Source organism: Salmo salar, chromosome ssa16 (genome assembly GCF_905237065.1).
Source record: "Salmo salar chromosome ssa16, Ssal_v3.1, whole genome shotgun sequence".
Classification (NCBI taxonomy): domain Eukaryota; kingdom Metazoa; phylum Chordata; class Actinopteri; order Salmoniformes; family Salmonidae; genus Salmo; species Salmo salar.
In genome coordinates, this window is record NC_059457.1 from 32,659,370 (window position 1) to 32,675,297 (window position 15,928).

At 47.3% G+C, this 15,928-nt stretch overlaps 1 protein-coding gene across 3 annotated transcripts in view; it reads right to left on the reverse strand.

Annotated features, from left to right (window-relative positions):
• Positions 1–15,928, reverse strand: part of LOC106573705 (zinc finger protein 423) — a 137,762-nt gene that overhangs the window by 100,540 nt on the left and 21,294 nt on the right. For 2 of the 3 annotated variants that reach the window (XM_014148998.2, XM_014148999.2), the window contains exons 2-3: positions 12,930–12,992; positions 1,999–2,205 (exon numbers count right to left, since the gene is read on the reverse strand). In XM_014148998.2, coding sequence (XP_014004473.1) covers positions 1,999–2,205; positions 12,930–12,992 — 270 coding nt within the window. Of the gene's footprint in view, positions 1–1,998; positions 2,206–5,034; positions 5,211–12,929; positions 12,993–15,928 lie in introns of those variants that run through there. The other variant, XM_045697177.1, reaches the window with a different exon arrangement.

Sequence of the window (15,928 nt, forward strand, 5' to 3'; positions counted from 1 at the left end):
GGTGGGGGCGGCCCTTAGCCACTTAGAACCAATCATGTGGCTGGACTTTAAGTGAAATCAATATAAACGTGGTCGCATGTCACAGTCGTTTAGTCTCAGACTTCAGAGTACTGGAAATTTGTAATGGAATGAAACTGAGACGGGTCCAAAAGGTAAGACTGGATATACATAGTAAAACAACCTCAACCCAGTCAGACAGTCATCTCAGGACACAGACACAGGTTGGATTTATATTCCATCTACCATGGTAATGTTTATGTATACACACACCTTCTTATTCTGAAAACTGCAGGCATCTAGCTACCTGTGATGGGAGCAGTGTTTCCGCTGCATTCATTTAGCTGTGGTGCATCGCCACGACAAAATCATTGCCATCACTGCAATTAAAATATATAACTATAATAACTATATAATAAAATAAATCATAGTATTTGTACCTAACTTACTTTGGATAATCTGTCTGGGTACAACACTGTTGTAAAGGTTATTTAGCTCTTTGTGCCACATTTGGCAGCCAAACCGAGCCTAGCTGTTAAGAGCGTTGGGCCAGGAACCAAAATGTTGCTGGTATGAATCCCCGAGCCGGCAAGGTGGAAAAATCTGCCGTTCTACCCTTGAGCAAGAAGTTAACCCCTAACATCTGCTCCCCAAGCGCCAACGATTTGGATGTCAATTAAGGCAGCCCCATGCACTGCTCTGATTCAGAGGAGTTGGGTTAAATGCAGAAGATACATTTAGGTTGAACTGATTAGGTATCCCCTTTTCCCCGTGCACTGTCCTTGAGACAGCATGCCAGGCACTGGTACGGAATACACATTTGGAACTTCGTCACTCCTCCTCCTCAGCCCTCACCGAGTTAAGTCTCACCCCCCCTGCAGTTTCACTCCTCCTCCTCAGCTCTCACCGAGTTAAGTCTCATCCCCCTGCAGTTTCATGAGGTCAGTATTTTTTGTGGAAAACTGCTAACGTCTAGCAATTCTACAATTTGTTCAATGGGGCAGAGAGAACAAAATTGCAGTTTTATAGCTAACCTCATACTATTCTACACATTTTGCCATGAGACAGAGAAAATGTTGCTGTTTTAAAGCTAATTTCCGTAGCAAGAGAGTTCACCTAGTGTTTACTGTACATATTTCCTACCATTCAACAATATAATAACTGTGCATGTTTCATGTTTTTTGTGGGCCTCAGAAAAAGCAGTGGCTGCTTTCGTAACAGCTAACTGGGATCCTAATAAAATACCAAATGACTATGGGAAAAGGGTTATTTGATAGTCTACTGTTTAAATACTGCACAAGGTATTGGATTGATTGAATTGAAAAGTTGAATTGACCTGAGCTCCATGTCCCATAAGCACCCTGTGTTTGTAGATGTAATCCACCCTGTGTTTATAGATGTAACCCACCCTGTGTTTGTAGATGTAACCCACCCTGTGTTTGTAGATGTAACCCACCCTGTGTTTGTAGATGTAACCCACCCTGTGTTTGTAGATGTAGCCCACCCTGTGTTTGTAGATGTAACCCACCCTGTGTTTGTAGATGTAACCCACCCTGTGTTTGTAGATGTAACCCACCCTGTGTTTGTAGATGTAACCCATCTTACCTGCAGGGTGGTGGATTTATTTCAATGTTTGTATAATGTCTTACCTGCAGGGTGGTGGATTTATTTCAATGTTTGTATAATGTCTTACCTGCAGGGTGGTGGATTTATTTCAATGTTTGTATAATGTCTTACCTGCAGGGCGGTGGATTTATTTCAATGTTTGTATAATGTCTTACCTGCAGGGCGGTGGATTTATTTCAATGTTTGTATAATGTCTTACCTGCAGGGCGGTGGATTTATTTCAATGTTTGTATAATGTCTTACCTGCAGGGCGGTGGATTTATTTCAACGTTTGTATAATGTCTTACCTGCAGGGCGGTGGATTTATTTCAATGTTTGTATAATGTCTTACCTGCAGGGCGGTGGATTTATTTCAATGTTTGTATAATGTCTTACCTGCGGGGCAGTGGTTGGTGCGGTGGTCAGTCAGCTCGGCCAGACACTCAAAGTCCTGCTGGCAGTTATCGCAGGTGAAGATGGACTCATCGTCCAGGTCATCGTCCCCAATGCGATCGTCATGGCTGGTGACACTATGGTCGCCGTCCTCCAGGGCTGCACGCTGCTCCTTCCTCTCCGCCTCTCGGTCTGCTACAGCAGGGACATCTAGGACAACAACGCAGAGAGAGAGAGACACTGAGTATCAGCATGGAACACAGACAGCTGGAACTACTGATCTACTGCAGAACCATCTGAGATAATAGAATCAGATTAGTTTTTGATTGAGTCAATTTGTACCAGGAATTGACCCGGACAAACATTATTTCAGGTCCATCTCATACTAAAGATGTCCTTGCTCACATTATCTGTGTGTGCGCTTTCTAATAGAGGGTCTATGTGAGGTGGCATCTGAAGGAGGTATGAGGACTCAGGACTCTGGAGGGACAAGACTCATGACAGCCTTAATGCCCACCTCATGGCATACAATGAGGACTGAGGAGGACCAGTGGTAAAATCTGCCTCCGCAATCCTTCCTCCACCATTGTGGCTCCATTTTCACACCATATTATCACATTAAACGCTCTGTTCCAAAAGGACTGCACTGAAGACTGAGGAGGGAGGGAGAAAGGGATGGGGAGAGGGATGTTGGGAGAGAAAGAGAGCGAGAGAGGGATTGAGAGAAAGAAAGAGGGGAACATGAGTACAGAAGAGGAGGGAGGTAAAGGGAAAGAGGGAGTGAGTGTGGTTTTGCTGGCTGGCTCCCTAAGGCTCCACATCCTCTCTAATCATGGTGGACTTGTGCAATCAGAGGAGAGTAGGAGGAGACCATTCCTGCGCTCCACAGCTCTGATCAGCTCTAATTTGGCAGTGCCCACTGCCCAGCACTCTGCCCGCCACTCTGCTTCTGGTAATGGGCTCTGACCCACGGGTGGGTTAGGCCTGGCCCCAGCCAACTGCAGCCCCACACTGAAGCCCCACAGCACAGCCTAGGTGTTAGGTAGGTGGTGTTGGGGAGAGAGAGAGATGTGGGGGTCTGGTCTGGATCAAATAGATAGATACTGGCTGTGGAGGTGTTCCAATTCCACACTCGTCCTCTCGGGGAGAGGTGTGGAGGGTGGATGGAGGGATAGATGGGCGTTTAGGGGGGAGAGGAGGGGGAGGGAGGGTTACGGCCATCTGTCCAGTGGTGAAAGCACCGTCTGGACAGGGAGGAGAGTGCCCCTAACTGACGCTACACAGACACTGTCCTACACTGCTGTTACAAAGACACAGGCGCCTTACACACAGACTACACATCTAGACATAACATACCCACATGTTCATTGACATGCGCCTTAAATAAACAATATTTCATACTAGCAGTCAAACACATGCAAATTAATTCACAATCAAACAATAAAAACACAAACACAAACACAAACACACAAACCCTCATTCGCCCAGGTGCCCTCACGCCAGAGGTATGGCTACTGTCAACTCCAGTACATGCCAGCACAACCTGCTACCATGACAACAAGGGAGGAGCCAGACGGGATCTTGCTTTGCCCCTTCTCCTTCCCTCTACTCCACAGGGCTCAGGGAGATGGATGGGGCTCGGCAGGAGGAAGAGGAGAGGATGAGAGTGCCTGGCACGGCTGGGAGGGTGTTTGGTGTAGGGGGGCGCCCCATGCCATCCAGCACGCCCTCCCCAGCCCCCCGTCACCCCCGCTCTGCAGCATCCCCCCTCCCCTCCAGTAAGTGTTTCCAATCTCTGAGGGAGGAGGGGGTCTCAGGAGGGGGTCCGGCGCACACTTCATTTAGAGGCCTGCTACACAGTGCTGCTGCCTCCGTCATTAGGCCTCCCTGGATGTGCCTGCTACTGGGGAAGATTGATATGGCTGTGGCGCGCGCCCCAGCTGTAACCACTGCAGCTCCAGCAGTGGCCCTGATAAACGCAGAGCACACTATTTATCTGGAGGGAGGAGAGAAGACGAGAGGGAGGCTGGGGGGAGCAGGTGGGGGAATTTTGTGGTGGTGGTGTGTGTGTGTGTACATGTACATGTGTGTGTGTATGTCGCTGCGGGATAATGGTCCTGATTGGAGGAGATTCGTTTTCAGAAGAGGTGACATACCAGTTGCCGTAAACAAAGAGGTGGTTTCTCTACCTGGTTTAGACCACACCACTGGAATATGAGTCACACTACAGACACAGACGCAAAGACAAACTTTGGCACCAGGAATATACAGAGTAGCTATAGTCTAACGTTATCATCCATACAGCAACACTGCCCTCAGAGGCAAAGACAAAATATACACTACATAATCACCCAACCACAGTCAGCATGCACATGCTTACAGCCACACACGTACACACAAAGAACTAGATGTGCCGTAATGTGTGCTGAGGTCATTACTAATAAGGCTCTGCAGAGTCGTTTGAGAGTGTTTTCAAACATAATTCAATTTGAGGGGAGGAAACCGAAATGAAATGAGGGCTTACGTTGGAAGTGGTGTCCAAGGGAATGAATGATTTCTAAAGGGCCATTCAGAAGAACAAGGCCTCTTTATGCCCCCAGGTATATTCTTAGAGCCCATATTTCTCACCCAGAAAGCTTACTTTCTTCCTACCCGTCTGATAGGCTGGAGAGCTAAATATGCACAGCGCTCTGTCAATATTTTATGCAACGACAGCACTGCTAAGGTTCAGTCTTCCTCTGAAACTAATAAACAGCAGTGTTCCTAGATTTCATGTAGCAAACAAAAATTGCATGCATGTGTAAGGTCAATAACACTCTTAGAAAAATAGGTGCTATCTAGAACCTAAAAGGGTTCTTCGGTTATCCCCATAGGAGAACCCTTTGAAGAACCATTTCTGGTTCCATGTAGAACCCTTTTGGTTCAAGGTAGAAACTTTTTGGGTTCCATGTAGAAACCCTTTCCAGAGAGGGTTCTACATGGAACCCAAAAGGGTTCTACCTGGAACCAAAAATGGTTCAAAACAACAAAAACACCTACCTGATAACTCATTGGTGGTCTCATGAAGATAGTTTCAGCTGACCCCATTACCTTCTTCCATACTCCTCTCTCTATTCCTCTCTCTATTCCTCTCTCTATTCCTCTCCCTCTACTTTTGCTTGCATATGTTAGTTTTATCACTAATTTATAGTCCACTCCTAGCTGCACCCCCTCCCCAGTCTCCCGTCCAGAGCAGGAACACTTAATGAGGGCCTGGGGCTCCCAGAGGTGTGGGGGGGCGTTGGGGGAGCATTAGGGACACAGGCAGGATCTGTGTGGCGGGCAGCAACAGTCCCAGCAGCACACGTCACGTCTCCCTGTGCCAGCTGGAGCTCCGGTCCCCCACTCTGCAGAGTGCCATTATCTCTGAGTCACAGACTGTCCCCACGCCAAGAGGCCGACCAAAACAGACACAAACGCATACTCCCTCACAAAAACACATACTATCACACACTCACAAGCACAGTCAAATAAACACACACATGCACGCATGCACACGCACACACACACAGACACACCGCAGGTAGCGTGTTGGGCCAGTAACCAAACGGTTTCTAGTTCGAATCCCAGAGCTGACAATGTGAAAAATCTGCCAATGTGCCCTTGAGCACCACACTTGTTCCAGGGTCGCCGTTGATAATGGCAGACGCAGGCTCTGACCCCACTCTCTGAGGGTCTCAGGGAGAGTGGGATACCCCAAAAAACACATTTCCATTTCACACTACATGTGGGAAATAGGACAAATATAAGCACCCACGAAATTATTGTAAAATTATAAACACATTAAGATATTCACAAAACGTGCACCCAAACACACACATCCACAAATACACACTTGCAAAAAAATCTATATGTGTGTGCATGTGTGTTTATGAGAGGGAGGATGGTGTCTAATGCTTGCAGATAATGCCCCTCTCTCGCTCTCTCTCTCCCTCTAACAGACATGTTTGTGTGGGGTAATTAGATGAAGAGAAGTGAATTAACAGAATCCATAGAGCAGTGGTGTTGCCGAGGAGAGCCCCGCCTTGCTGGGACCCGCTAATTACCGCTCGTTAGGTTGATATGTTTTTTTGTCCCCCTGTTTTAACGGTGCAAAGCTCCAACATGAGATCTGGGAAATAATTAGGTGCTGAGCGATGTGGGCTTAATGGACACCGCCAGGCATGCGACGGAGGAGACACCACAAGACAAAAGCAACGGCAATGACCAAGAGTGTCTTTCGGTCTTCATTTTCTCTCCCCATCTCTTTCACTCCAACACTAGAGTCCAGCTATCACCATCCTAGAGTTACAATGAGGGGGTGAATTAGTGGGCATGTAAAGCAATCTATTCTCACTACTTTAGGAAAAAAAACAACTCAAATATAAGTCAAATGGTTGGGAATTTTTCATAGATGCTCCCTCCCCTCCACTCAACCTGCTCAGAACCAAAACCAACAGTGCCTTTTGAATTTTGACATTTAAAGTGAAAGGTGTTACGATCCCCCTGGCTAGATCCAGCCCCAGCCTTCTGCTCTGCCCTGACCTCTGGAGGCAGTCTCCTATTACTCACACAGTACAGTGGGCACGCAACGGAAGTACTATAATACACAGAGGGAGAACACAGGCAAACAGCAAACGGAAGGGGAATACACAGTCATTTTAATGGAGTCCTCAGTGACCCAGAGCGAGCGAGAAACTGTATGGGCCTAGCGGTTTTAGCACAGAACCCCCTCCTGAGTCAGATCTACATGTTGGAGCGTTGCTATGAGCCAAGACGGAGGCCTGTTTGGGACACGATCGCCCTGAGAGAGACATAGATCTGCAGGACACCTGGCCCTGGGTCAGCCAAACATTGCCGGAACACCACCACACTGCCATCCCTATCCAGCCTGCAGCCTGGGAGCTGGAAAAATACGAGCTCCAAGTTCCACCAGTCCAGTGTTTTTATAAAAAACAACTAGAGTACAAGGCTGCCTTTCAACTCTCTACAGCACACACACACTTATACACACCTTCAAACCAACCGGAGGCAGCCAAGTGAAGTATAACATGGATTGGCTGCAAATAGCTCTAGCTGGAGTATGTTTGAGAGGAGATTCAGAAGGAACGCTCCACTTTACTGAGAGCATGAGTCAGGAAGGCTACAGCGGATAGATGGCAACAATGGATAGATATTATGGGATATACTGAATAAAGTTTGAGGTGCATACCATTGTATTTACTCTGCCTGGTCAATTCTTTCACTATTTCCTGAGTGAAAACAACATGTTTTTGTTAGGGACATTCAGTGTGCCCAAGGCAAGTGACTCTCACCTTAAAGGAAAACACATAACACCTTGTGCACTTTAAAAAGCGACCTCTAATCGCTGTGGAAGGTTTACTGGGTTTACAGCATGAGAAAAGTTCATTTGTACAGTGTTGTATGGATCTGTAAACCTCCTGAACTGGCCTATAGGCTTCACGTACGCTGTCAGGTGCATACAGTATGGGTACTAACAAAAGGTCACTGAGCAGGTGCAGCTGGATGCGGCCGCATTGCCTCTGTCTCTCTGGGGAGCCCTCTCCTTCTCCCAGTAAACAGGGGGACCTATTTAAAGCAGGCCTCTCTCCACAGCTCCACTGTCCTCTGGCAACTGTGTTTTCACAATAAGGGTGCCCCCCAGGGAGCCAGCAGAGGCTGTGTACCAGGCTCAGATTGTGTTTCTATCCAAACCCCCACCCCCCCCAGAGAGGCAGGGAGGCAGGGGAGCACAGCACCCAACACCATCGCCTTCACCCAGAGAGGATGATGAAAACCAACAGGCGTCATGGAAGGAAGAGAGCAAATTAAATCACACAAACAGCCTGACAGCTGCTCACCAATGCCATCACCTGTTCCAGCCTGTGGCTTCGCGCACGCACGCACGCACGCACGCACACACACACACACACACACTAGCACGTACCTCCACTTCACACATAAAAACCATAGTGTTCCTATAGCGATGACACCATACTGTTCCTATAGCGATGACACCATACTGTTCCCATAGCGATGACACCATACTGTTCCTATAGCGATGGCACCATACTGTTCCTATAGCGATGACACCATAGTGTTCCTGTAGCGATGACACCATAGTTTTCCTGTAGCGATGACACCATAGTGTTCCTGTAGCGATGACACCATAGTGTTCCTGTAGCGATGACACCATACTGTTCCTATAGCGATGACACCATACTGTTCCTATAGCGATGACACCATAGTTTTCCTGTAGCGATGACACCATAGTGTTCCTGTAGCGAAGACACCATAGTGTTCCTGTAGCGAAGACACCATACTGTTCCTATAGTGATGACACCATAGTGTTCCTATAGCGATGACACCATACTGTTCCTATAGCGATGACACCATAGTGTTCCTGTAGCGATGACACCATAGTGTTCCTGTAGCGATGACACCATAGTGTTCCTGTAGCGATGACACCATACTGTTCCTATAGCGATGGCACCATACTGTTCCTATAGCGATGACACCATAGTGTTTCTGTAGCGATGACACCATACTGTTCCTATAGCGATGACACCATAGTGTTTCTGTAGCGATGACACCATAGTGTTCCTATAGCGATGACACCATAGTGTTTCTGTAGCGATGACACCATAGTGTTCCTATGGCGATGACACCATACTGTTCCTATAGCGATGACACCATAGTGTTTCTGTAGCGATGACACCATAGTGTTCCTATAGCGATGACACCATACTGTTCCTATAGCGATGGCACCATACTGTTCCTATAGCGATGACACCATAGTGTTTCTGTAGCGATGACACCATACTGTTCCTATAGCGATGACACCATAGTGTTCCTGTAGCGATGACACCATAGTGTTCCTATGGCGATGACACCATAGTGTTCCTGTAGCGATGACACCATACTGTTCCTGTAGCGATGACACCATACTGTTCCTATAGCGATGACACCATACTGTTCCTATAGCGATGGCACCATACTGTTCCTATAGCGATGACACCATAGTGTTTCTGTAGCGATGACACCATAGTGTTTCTGTAGCGATGACACCATAGTGTTTCTGTAGCGATGACACCATAGTGTTCTATAGCGATGACACCATAGTGTTCCTATAGCGATGGCACCATACTGTTCCTGTAGCGATGACACCATACTGTTCCTGTAGCGATGACACCATACTGTTCCTGTAGCGATGACACCATACTGTTCCTATAGCGATGACACCATAGTGTTCCTATAGCGATGACACCATAGTGTTCCTATAGCGATGACACCATAGTGTTCCTATAGCGATGACACCATAGTGTTCCTGTAGCGTTGACACCATAGTGTTCCTGTAGCGTTGACACCATACCGTTCCTATAGCGATGACACCATACCGTTCCTGTAGCGATGACACCATAGTGTTTCTGTAGCGATGACACCATACTGTTCCTGTAGCGATGACACCATAGTGTTCCTGTAGCGATGACACCATCCTGTAGCGATGACACCATACTGTTCCTATAGCGATGACACCATACTGTTCCTATAGCGATGACACCATAGTGTTCCTATAGCGATGACACCATAGTGTTCCTATAGCGATGACACCATACCGTTCCTATAGCGATGACACCATACCGTTCCTGTAGCGATGACACCATAGTGTTTCTGTAGCGATGACACCATACTGTTCCTATAGCGATGACACCATAGTGTTCCTGTAGCGATGACACCATCCTGTAGCGATGACACCATACCGTTCCTATAGCGATGACACCATAGTGTTTCTGTAGCGATGACACCATACTGTTCCTATAGCGATGACACCATAGTGTTCCTGTAGCGATGACACCATCCTGTAGCGATGACACCATAGTGTTTCTGTAGCGATGACACCATACTGTTCCTATAGCGATGACACCATAGTGTTCCTGTAGCGATGACACCATAGTGTTTCTGTAGCGATGACACCATACTGTTCCTATAGCGATGACACCATAGTGTTTCTGTAGCGATGACACCATACTGTGGAGGTTCAATAGTGAGGTCACAGACAACACCCACAGCCCAATGGTGTAATCAATAGACAGTACAGTATGAATATAGGCAGAAACTGCTTCTCCAATAGAAAATCCCTGATCACACTTGTAAGCGATGTAATGGAGACGTTGGCTAGCTGAGCTCATGCGCAGAAACCCGTCATTGGGTCTAACGGTCGTCTTGCGTTGAACTGCGCCTGTGCAGGCCGCCAAATCAAAGGCCCTCCTTCCATATAAATATGTTTTTGACGAGGTTGGAGTAATAACATGTTTAACTACGAATCTAGGTTGTGCCTTTAGATTTCTTGAAAATGTACAATTAAGGAAGAACTTTTCACATCTCTCAATGACTTCCCAAATCCCGGCCTGGTCTGTTTCCAAGCGTTCCCAGAAGTCTCATGATGTTGCGCCGCTCGAACTCTGTGGTGTAATGGCAGGGCCGGGAAAAACAGCCCTTCTCATTGGTGTCGCTGATGCAACACCCAGCCAATGGCTGAAGGAGAATAAAATCAAATTCAGCTCCATTACAGTCCCTTATCGGCCCTATGCTCAGGGATATGAGATGCCTTTTTCCACCCTGTTCACCCTGAATCACAGTCCACATGGACAGGGTGCAGTGTGTTTGTTTGATTGTGTATGTAAGGGGAGGTCATAGAGAAACCTTTGCCTCACTAAATTCAGCCTAGAAGACAGCCAGTAGAATGTGCGTAACCCTGCTGTTTCCTATCTGTGTGTGTGTGAAATCTAAGCACACACAGCGAGGCAGGACTGGCTTTCCAACAGGAAGCCTGCAAAACAAGGCTGAACTTCACAGCTCCGGTGGCTCTTATTAAAAACATCACCACTAACGGCCCCTCCTCCTTCTCCTCCCTCTCCTCAACCCACAGAAATGACAAACGTCTGTATCCCTCTCCAAAAACTCACCCTCTGTCCCCCTTTCCCTCCCTCCCTCTCACTCCATCTCACTCATCCTCTCCCTGCTTTCCTCTCCACCCCCTCCCTCCAGTGTCAAACCTGGCTCGTTTTCTGCATTTTCTCCTTTTCTCCCCTCTGGGCCAGAGAGGGACGGGTTGTTTTTCTCTCTCAGGGAGGCTGGGGTGGAGGGATGGATGTGGAGGGGGGGGCAGGCACCTCCGGCCAATACCCCTGTGGGACGGACCAAAGGGACCTTTGGATGTCCTTAGGGGTACGCAGGCAGGGGGGGTGGGGCTGTTTGGCTCTTCCCTGGGTCTCCCCCTCAGCCTCCCCCTGCTGCTCTTTCCAAACTCAACACACATTTTCCAGAGAAGGGGGAAAAGATTTGAATTTAATACCAAGAAAAGCCTGGCAGTGTCCTTGTCGACATCATCTCCTAGGGAATAAAGGGAAGGAAGATGTTTTATCTTTTTAAATAAGAAATGGCGAGCAGCCCCCCTGAGCCTGAACACAGGAGCACAAACACACACAGGAGAGAAGTGATAGAGAAAAGAGAGAGAACGACAGAGAAAGAAAATTGAAATGTCTATTATTTTTGAACTTTTGTGAGTGTAATGTTTACTGTGAATTTTTTGGGGTTTATTTTACTTTTGGTTATTATCTATTTCACTTGCTTTGGCAATGTAAACATGTGTTTCCCATGCCAATAAAGCCCTTAAATTGAATTAAGATTGAAAGGACAGACAGACAGACGGACGGACGGACAGGACAGGACAGGACATCCAGACAGATAATGTGTGTGTAGGGAAGAGGTGAAGAGAAGTAGCAGGGAGGAAGAGAGCAGAGCTAGAGTGAGAGCACTGGGACTCCCCTTCCTGCTGTATCTCACACACACAGCACTTTCCAGCCACCCAGGACCTCAGTCAGCACCCCCGCAGCAGCAACAACCCCTGCCCCCTGAGGGGGGTTAGCATAGGGCTGGGGTCTGGGGGGTAGGGGGCACGTCATCACACCCCAGGGCCTCACTTTCCATTTCCCCTCCCAGAAGAACTGACAGTGTGAGGGAGGGCAGAGAGAGAGAGAGAGAGAGAGAGAGAGAGAGAGAGAGAGAGAGAGAGAGAGAGAGAGAGAGAGAGAGAGAGAGAGAGACAGAGAGAGAGAGAGAGAGAGAGAGAGAGAGAGAGAGAGAGAGAGAGAGAGAGAGAACCGTTTAGATATAGAACATCTACAATTAGACAAGTACTATTCCCCTCTATAATGTTACATTGCAGGCTTATTCAGACTAGAGTAGGGCCAACATGTCACCATCACCAAAAGCAGCCACCATCCTCATACAGTGTTCTGTAAAATGGAACCATTTATCTGTGGCATTATCTCCAGGTAGGCCCTGATACAGCCATACCAATGACTCCATGTAGGGTGCTATTGTGGATCTGCACTGCATGTCAAACCATTGAAGTGGGCGCCATGCTTTAACCAAAGGGACCCTTAAATTAAATTCAACAAAATGATCTTGATTGTATTCACCATGAGGCTATTTGGGCCCATCATGGACCCATCTTACTGCTGTGCTGTAGGCCCTATGTGAATAGCTGGAGAGAGGAGGCTGGGAGGAGGGAGGACAGGGACGTTGATTCAGTGCAACTACTTTACCACCAAAACCTCAAACAGGATGTGAGACCAGTGGAGCGCCAGAGCCCTGCATGCCAGGTCTGGACATCAGCCTCCTGAGTCTTGTGAAAAGATCTCTCCCTCGCTCCATACCTCCCTCTTTCATTCCCCTCTCCCTGCGCTCCCTCCCAGCAGAACATTATGGGCCATGTGGAATTGATATTATAGATTCCTATTCAGTGGGTTGTATGGTGAGAGAGTTGGAATGTGACATACAGAATAGAATCTAATCCGTGTGGCGGACCTGACAGCTGCCTGGCTGCACACTTCCAATAACAAAGCGGATACCTGTTTGGGCGGACGATGAATCCCAGTTCCCTGCAAACTCTGACGACTCTCCTTCTTCCACCGCTACAGAGAGAGAGAGAGAGAGGGAGAGAGAGAGAGGATGCTTAGAAATACATACAGTATCTGTAGGATTAAATCCTTTTGTTATTTGGTTTATCTGACTCCACATATGACCATGCCTTAAAAGCACAAAGGTAGACATCAAAGTAAGTGTTCAAATCATTCATTAGCTGGGTGGTTGGGTGGGAGAAAACATCAAAGCTCCCGTCTGTCTATCTACCCTGAGGTGGCTGTGTGCCTGTAAATGCGCTCTCTGTGTTTTGTTTTTGTGTACTAATTTCAGAAGTGATATATACTGTATGTAACAACAACAACCAGATTAGAACAGGGACGTGTGATGAAGGTTTTCCTGGGCACTGCAGAGGAAGGAAGCTCCGCTGGCACACAAACAGGAAATGACAGTAGTCAGGACACAATGAGGACTTCCTCCCTCCCTCCCTCCTCCTCAGAGGTGGTCAGAGTGGACTCCTCACCTCCTCACCAGACCTGTTAACACTGTATTTCATATTCCCCTACAAAGCTACGGGCAACAGTCTCAGTTTTCCTTTCTACAAACATCCCATGTTCATTTCATGAGTGCGATCCAGAGATCCAGTGCTGGGACCAGTGTGTAGGCCAGAAGGCCCAGTCCAGACTCCAAATTCCGAGAGGGCTGACCTTGTTGCTGATGGCCTAGAGCTAAAACCCAGCAGGCTTCCAAACCCCGGGAAGACCGGGGTCAAGTCTGCTCCATAACATCTCTCTCCATCGCTCCCATCCTCTCTATTTCTCATTCTCTTCCCTGAGGTAGCCAGGGCTCTGTTCAAGCTGAAGCGCTGCCATTTGGCAGCTCACTCTCTCGACAGTGTCTTTCAGTAGTACCTTTTCACCATTAATGGAGTATTCCCATAGTACAGGAGACTCAGAGGCCATATTTCTATTTTTCCATCCTAGGTTAGAGAGTTACCTGTCTGGGTGTTTCTGAGGAGAGATAACTCTTCAGGCATGTTTGTGGGAAACTATGGGCTGGATCAGGATCATGGTCCCATTAGGACTGTGGTATGAGCCCACCCTGCTCTTAGATCCTCCTAGAGGACTGTTACTGAGCTCGAGGTGTTTTCAGAAAGTATATAATTTGTCAAGCCATCCAATACCAACGACTGTAGAAGTCTAGAGAAAGTTGACCTGAGGTCTTCTTTAAATAGGTCTAGCCTGCAGTGGAATGGTTAATTCCTGAAGACACTGCTTTCCCAGTGGAGGAAGAAAAACGCTAAATTACACCCAATCAGGGCTCCACTCATCTTCCATTTAGCGCTTCATTAGAGGGGGAATAGTGGAGTGTAGTCAGGCAGAGAGGAGAGCAGAGCAGGGTAGAGGAGAGAAGGTGGGATGGTGCTTTATAGAAACACAACTACCCAGTACTACTGTGCTCAGTTAACCTGCAGGCAACAGCACACAACAACCCCGTACACGCACACAACTCTCCACACAGCTCCCAAGCTAAAACAAGTGAAGCTCGGAGCACTACCAGACCCCAGCCTCCCACACAGAGCTACAGTGTACTGGGAGTAATACAGAAAACTATCCATCTCTGATGGGAACCGGACAGGATCCTTAACCACTTTAAAACCTCAATTAGATTGTGGAGATAACACAGACATGTATTGATCGGTCTGGGCTTTCTTGGAATTATTTCTCTCTAAATGTTGCCATATTTTTTTTTTTACCTTATTGAGAATGCATAAATCAGTCCTTAGGAGGAGTTCAGAGGAAATGCAGATACTCACACTAAATAGGGTATCAGTCTACTCAATACCCAAGATATTTTTACAAGCTTGTCATACAACCAAACAGCCATACACTCAGTCTTGTTGCTATGGAGAGGCAGGGTAAGGGAGTGGTAGGGAGGGGTGCAGGGTAAGGCCAGTTCTGGGGCTTGGCCCCACAGATGTGGACCACAGGACGGGATACGTTTCCCGGAGCGATGGGTCCTGGGCGAGACCAACCCCACACTCCCAGAAACACATTCTGAAAAGAGCCAGTGGAGGATAGAGACAGACCTCACACCACGATCACCAGGCAGCCAAACAAAGCAAGAGAAACAGACAGAAAAAGAAGGGGGACGATAAAGAAAACGGTCATTAGAAAGAGATAAAAACACCATTCTAATAAAAGCATATTCATGATTTAACTGTGGGGAAATGCTCGTCTTCATTAGCAGAGCGGATATATTTATTTATTTCCAGATTTCCTCCTCCTGCCTGCGTCCCATGTGTACCGAGTAGGGATGCACGATATATCGGTGAACATATCGGAATCGGCCGATATTAGCCAAAATTGCCCGATGTCTAGTTTAACGCCAATGTGCAAAATCAATGTCAAAGCTGACGTGCATACTTATGTAACGTAGGTACATGGTGTAATGATGCCACATAAAATGTAGAGCTACATGTGCAACACAGCATTTCTAACCTAGCCCACAATGTCTGCTGTGTGGATTGAGCAGTCAACAAGTTGAGCAGTCATTTGACAGAGTAAGAACATTTCAGCGAGACAACTAAGGCGAAATCCATTAACGCCAAGATAATAAAATGAATTACCCTTGACAACCAACCGTTCTATGTCGTTGGTGATGTTGGCTTTCGCAGACTGGTCGAGCACCAGTACACACTACCAAGTGCGCTATTTATGTTGCCCTACCGGAGTTACACAGTAATAGCGTAACTGTGTCACTGCTAACACGCGTTAAATAAGCTTGTAATTTGACACGTCAAATAACACAATTCTATTATAGAATGTTGTGTTCTGAATTTGCACGTGCAAGCCAAGTGCCACCACTACTATCAGTAGTACTGTCAAAGCAGTACAAAAAAGTATGCAAACAAGCAAACAAGTGGCCACGAATGATGTGTTTACAATACCACGTTGGTAATAAAGCATTATTTGTTCGACCACAACTT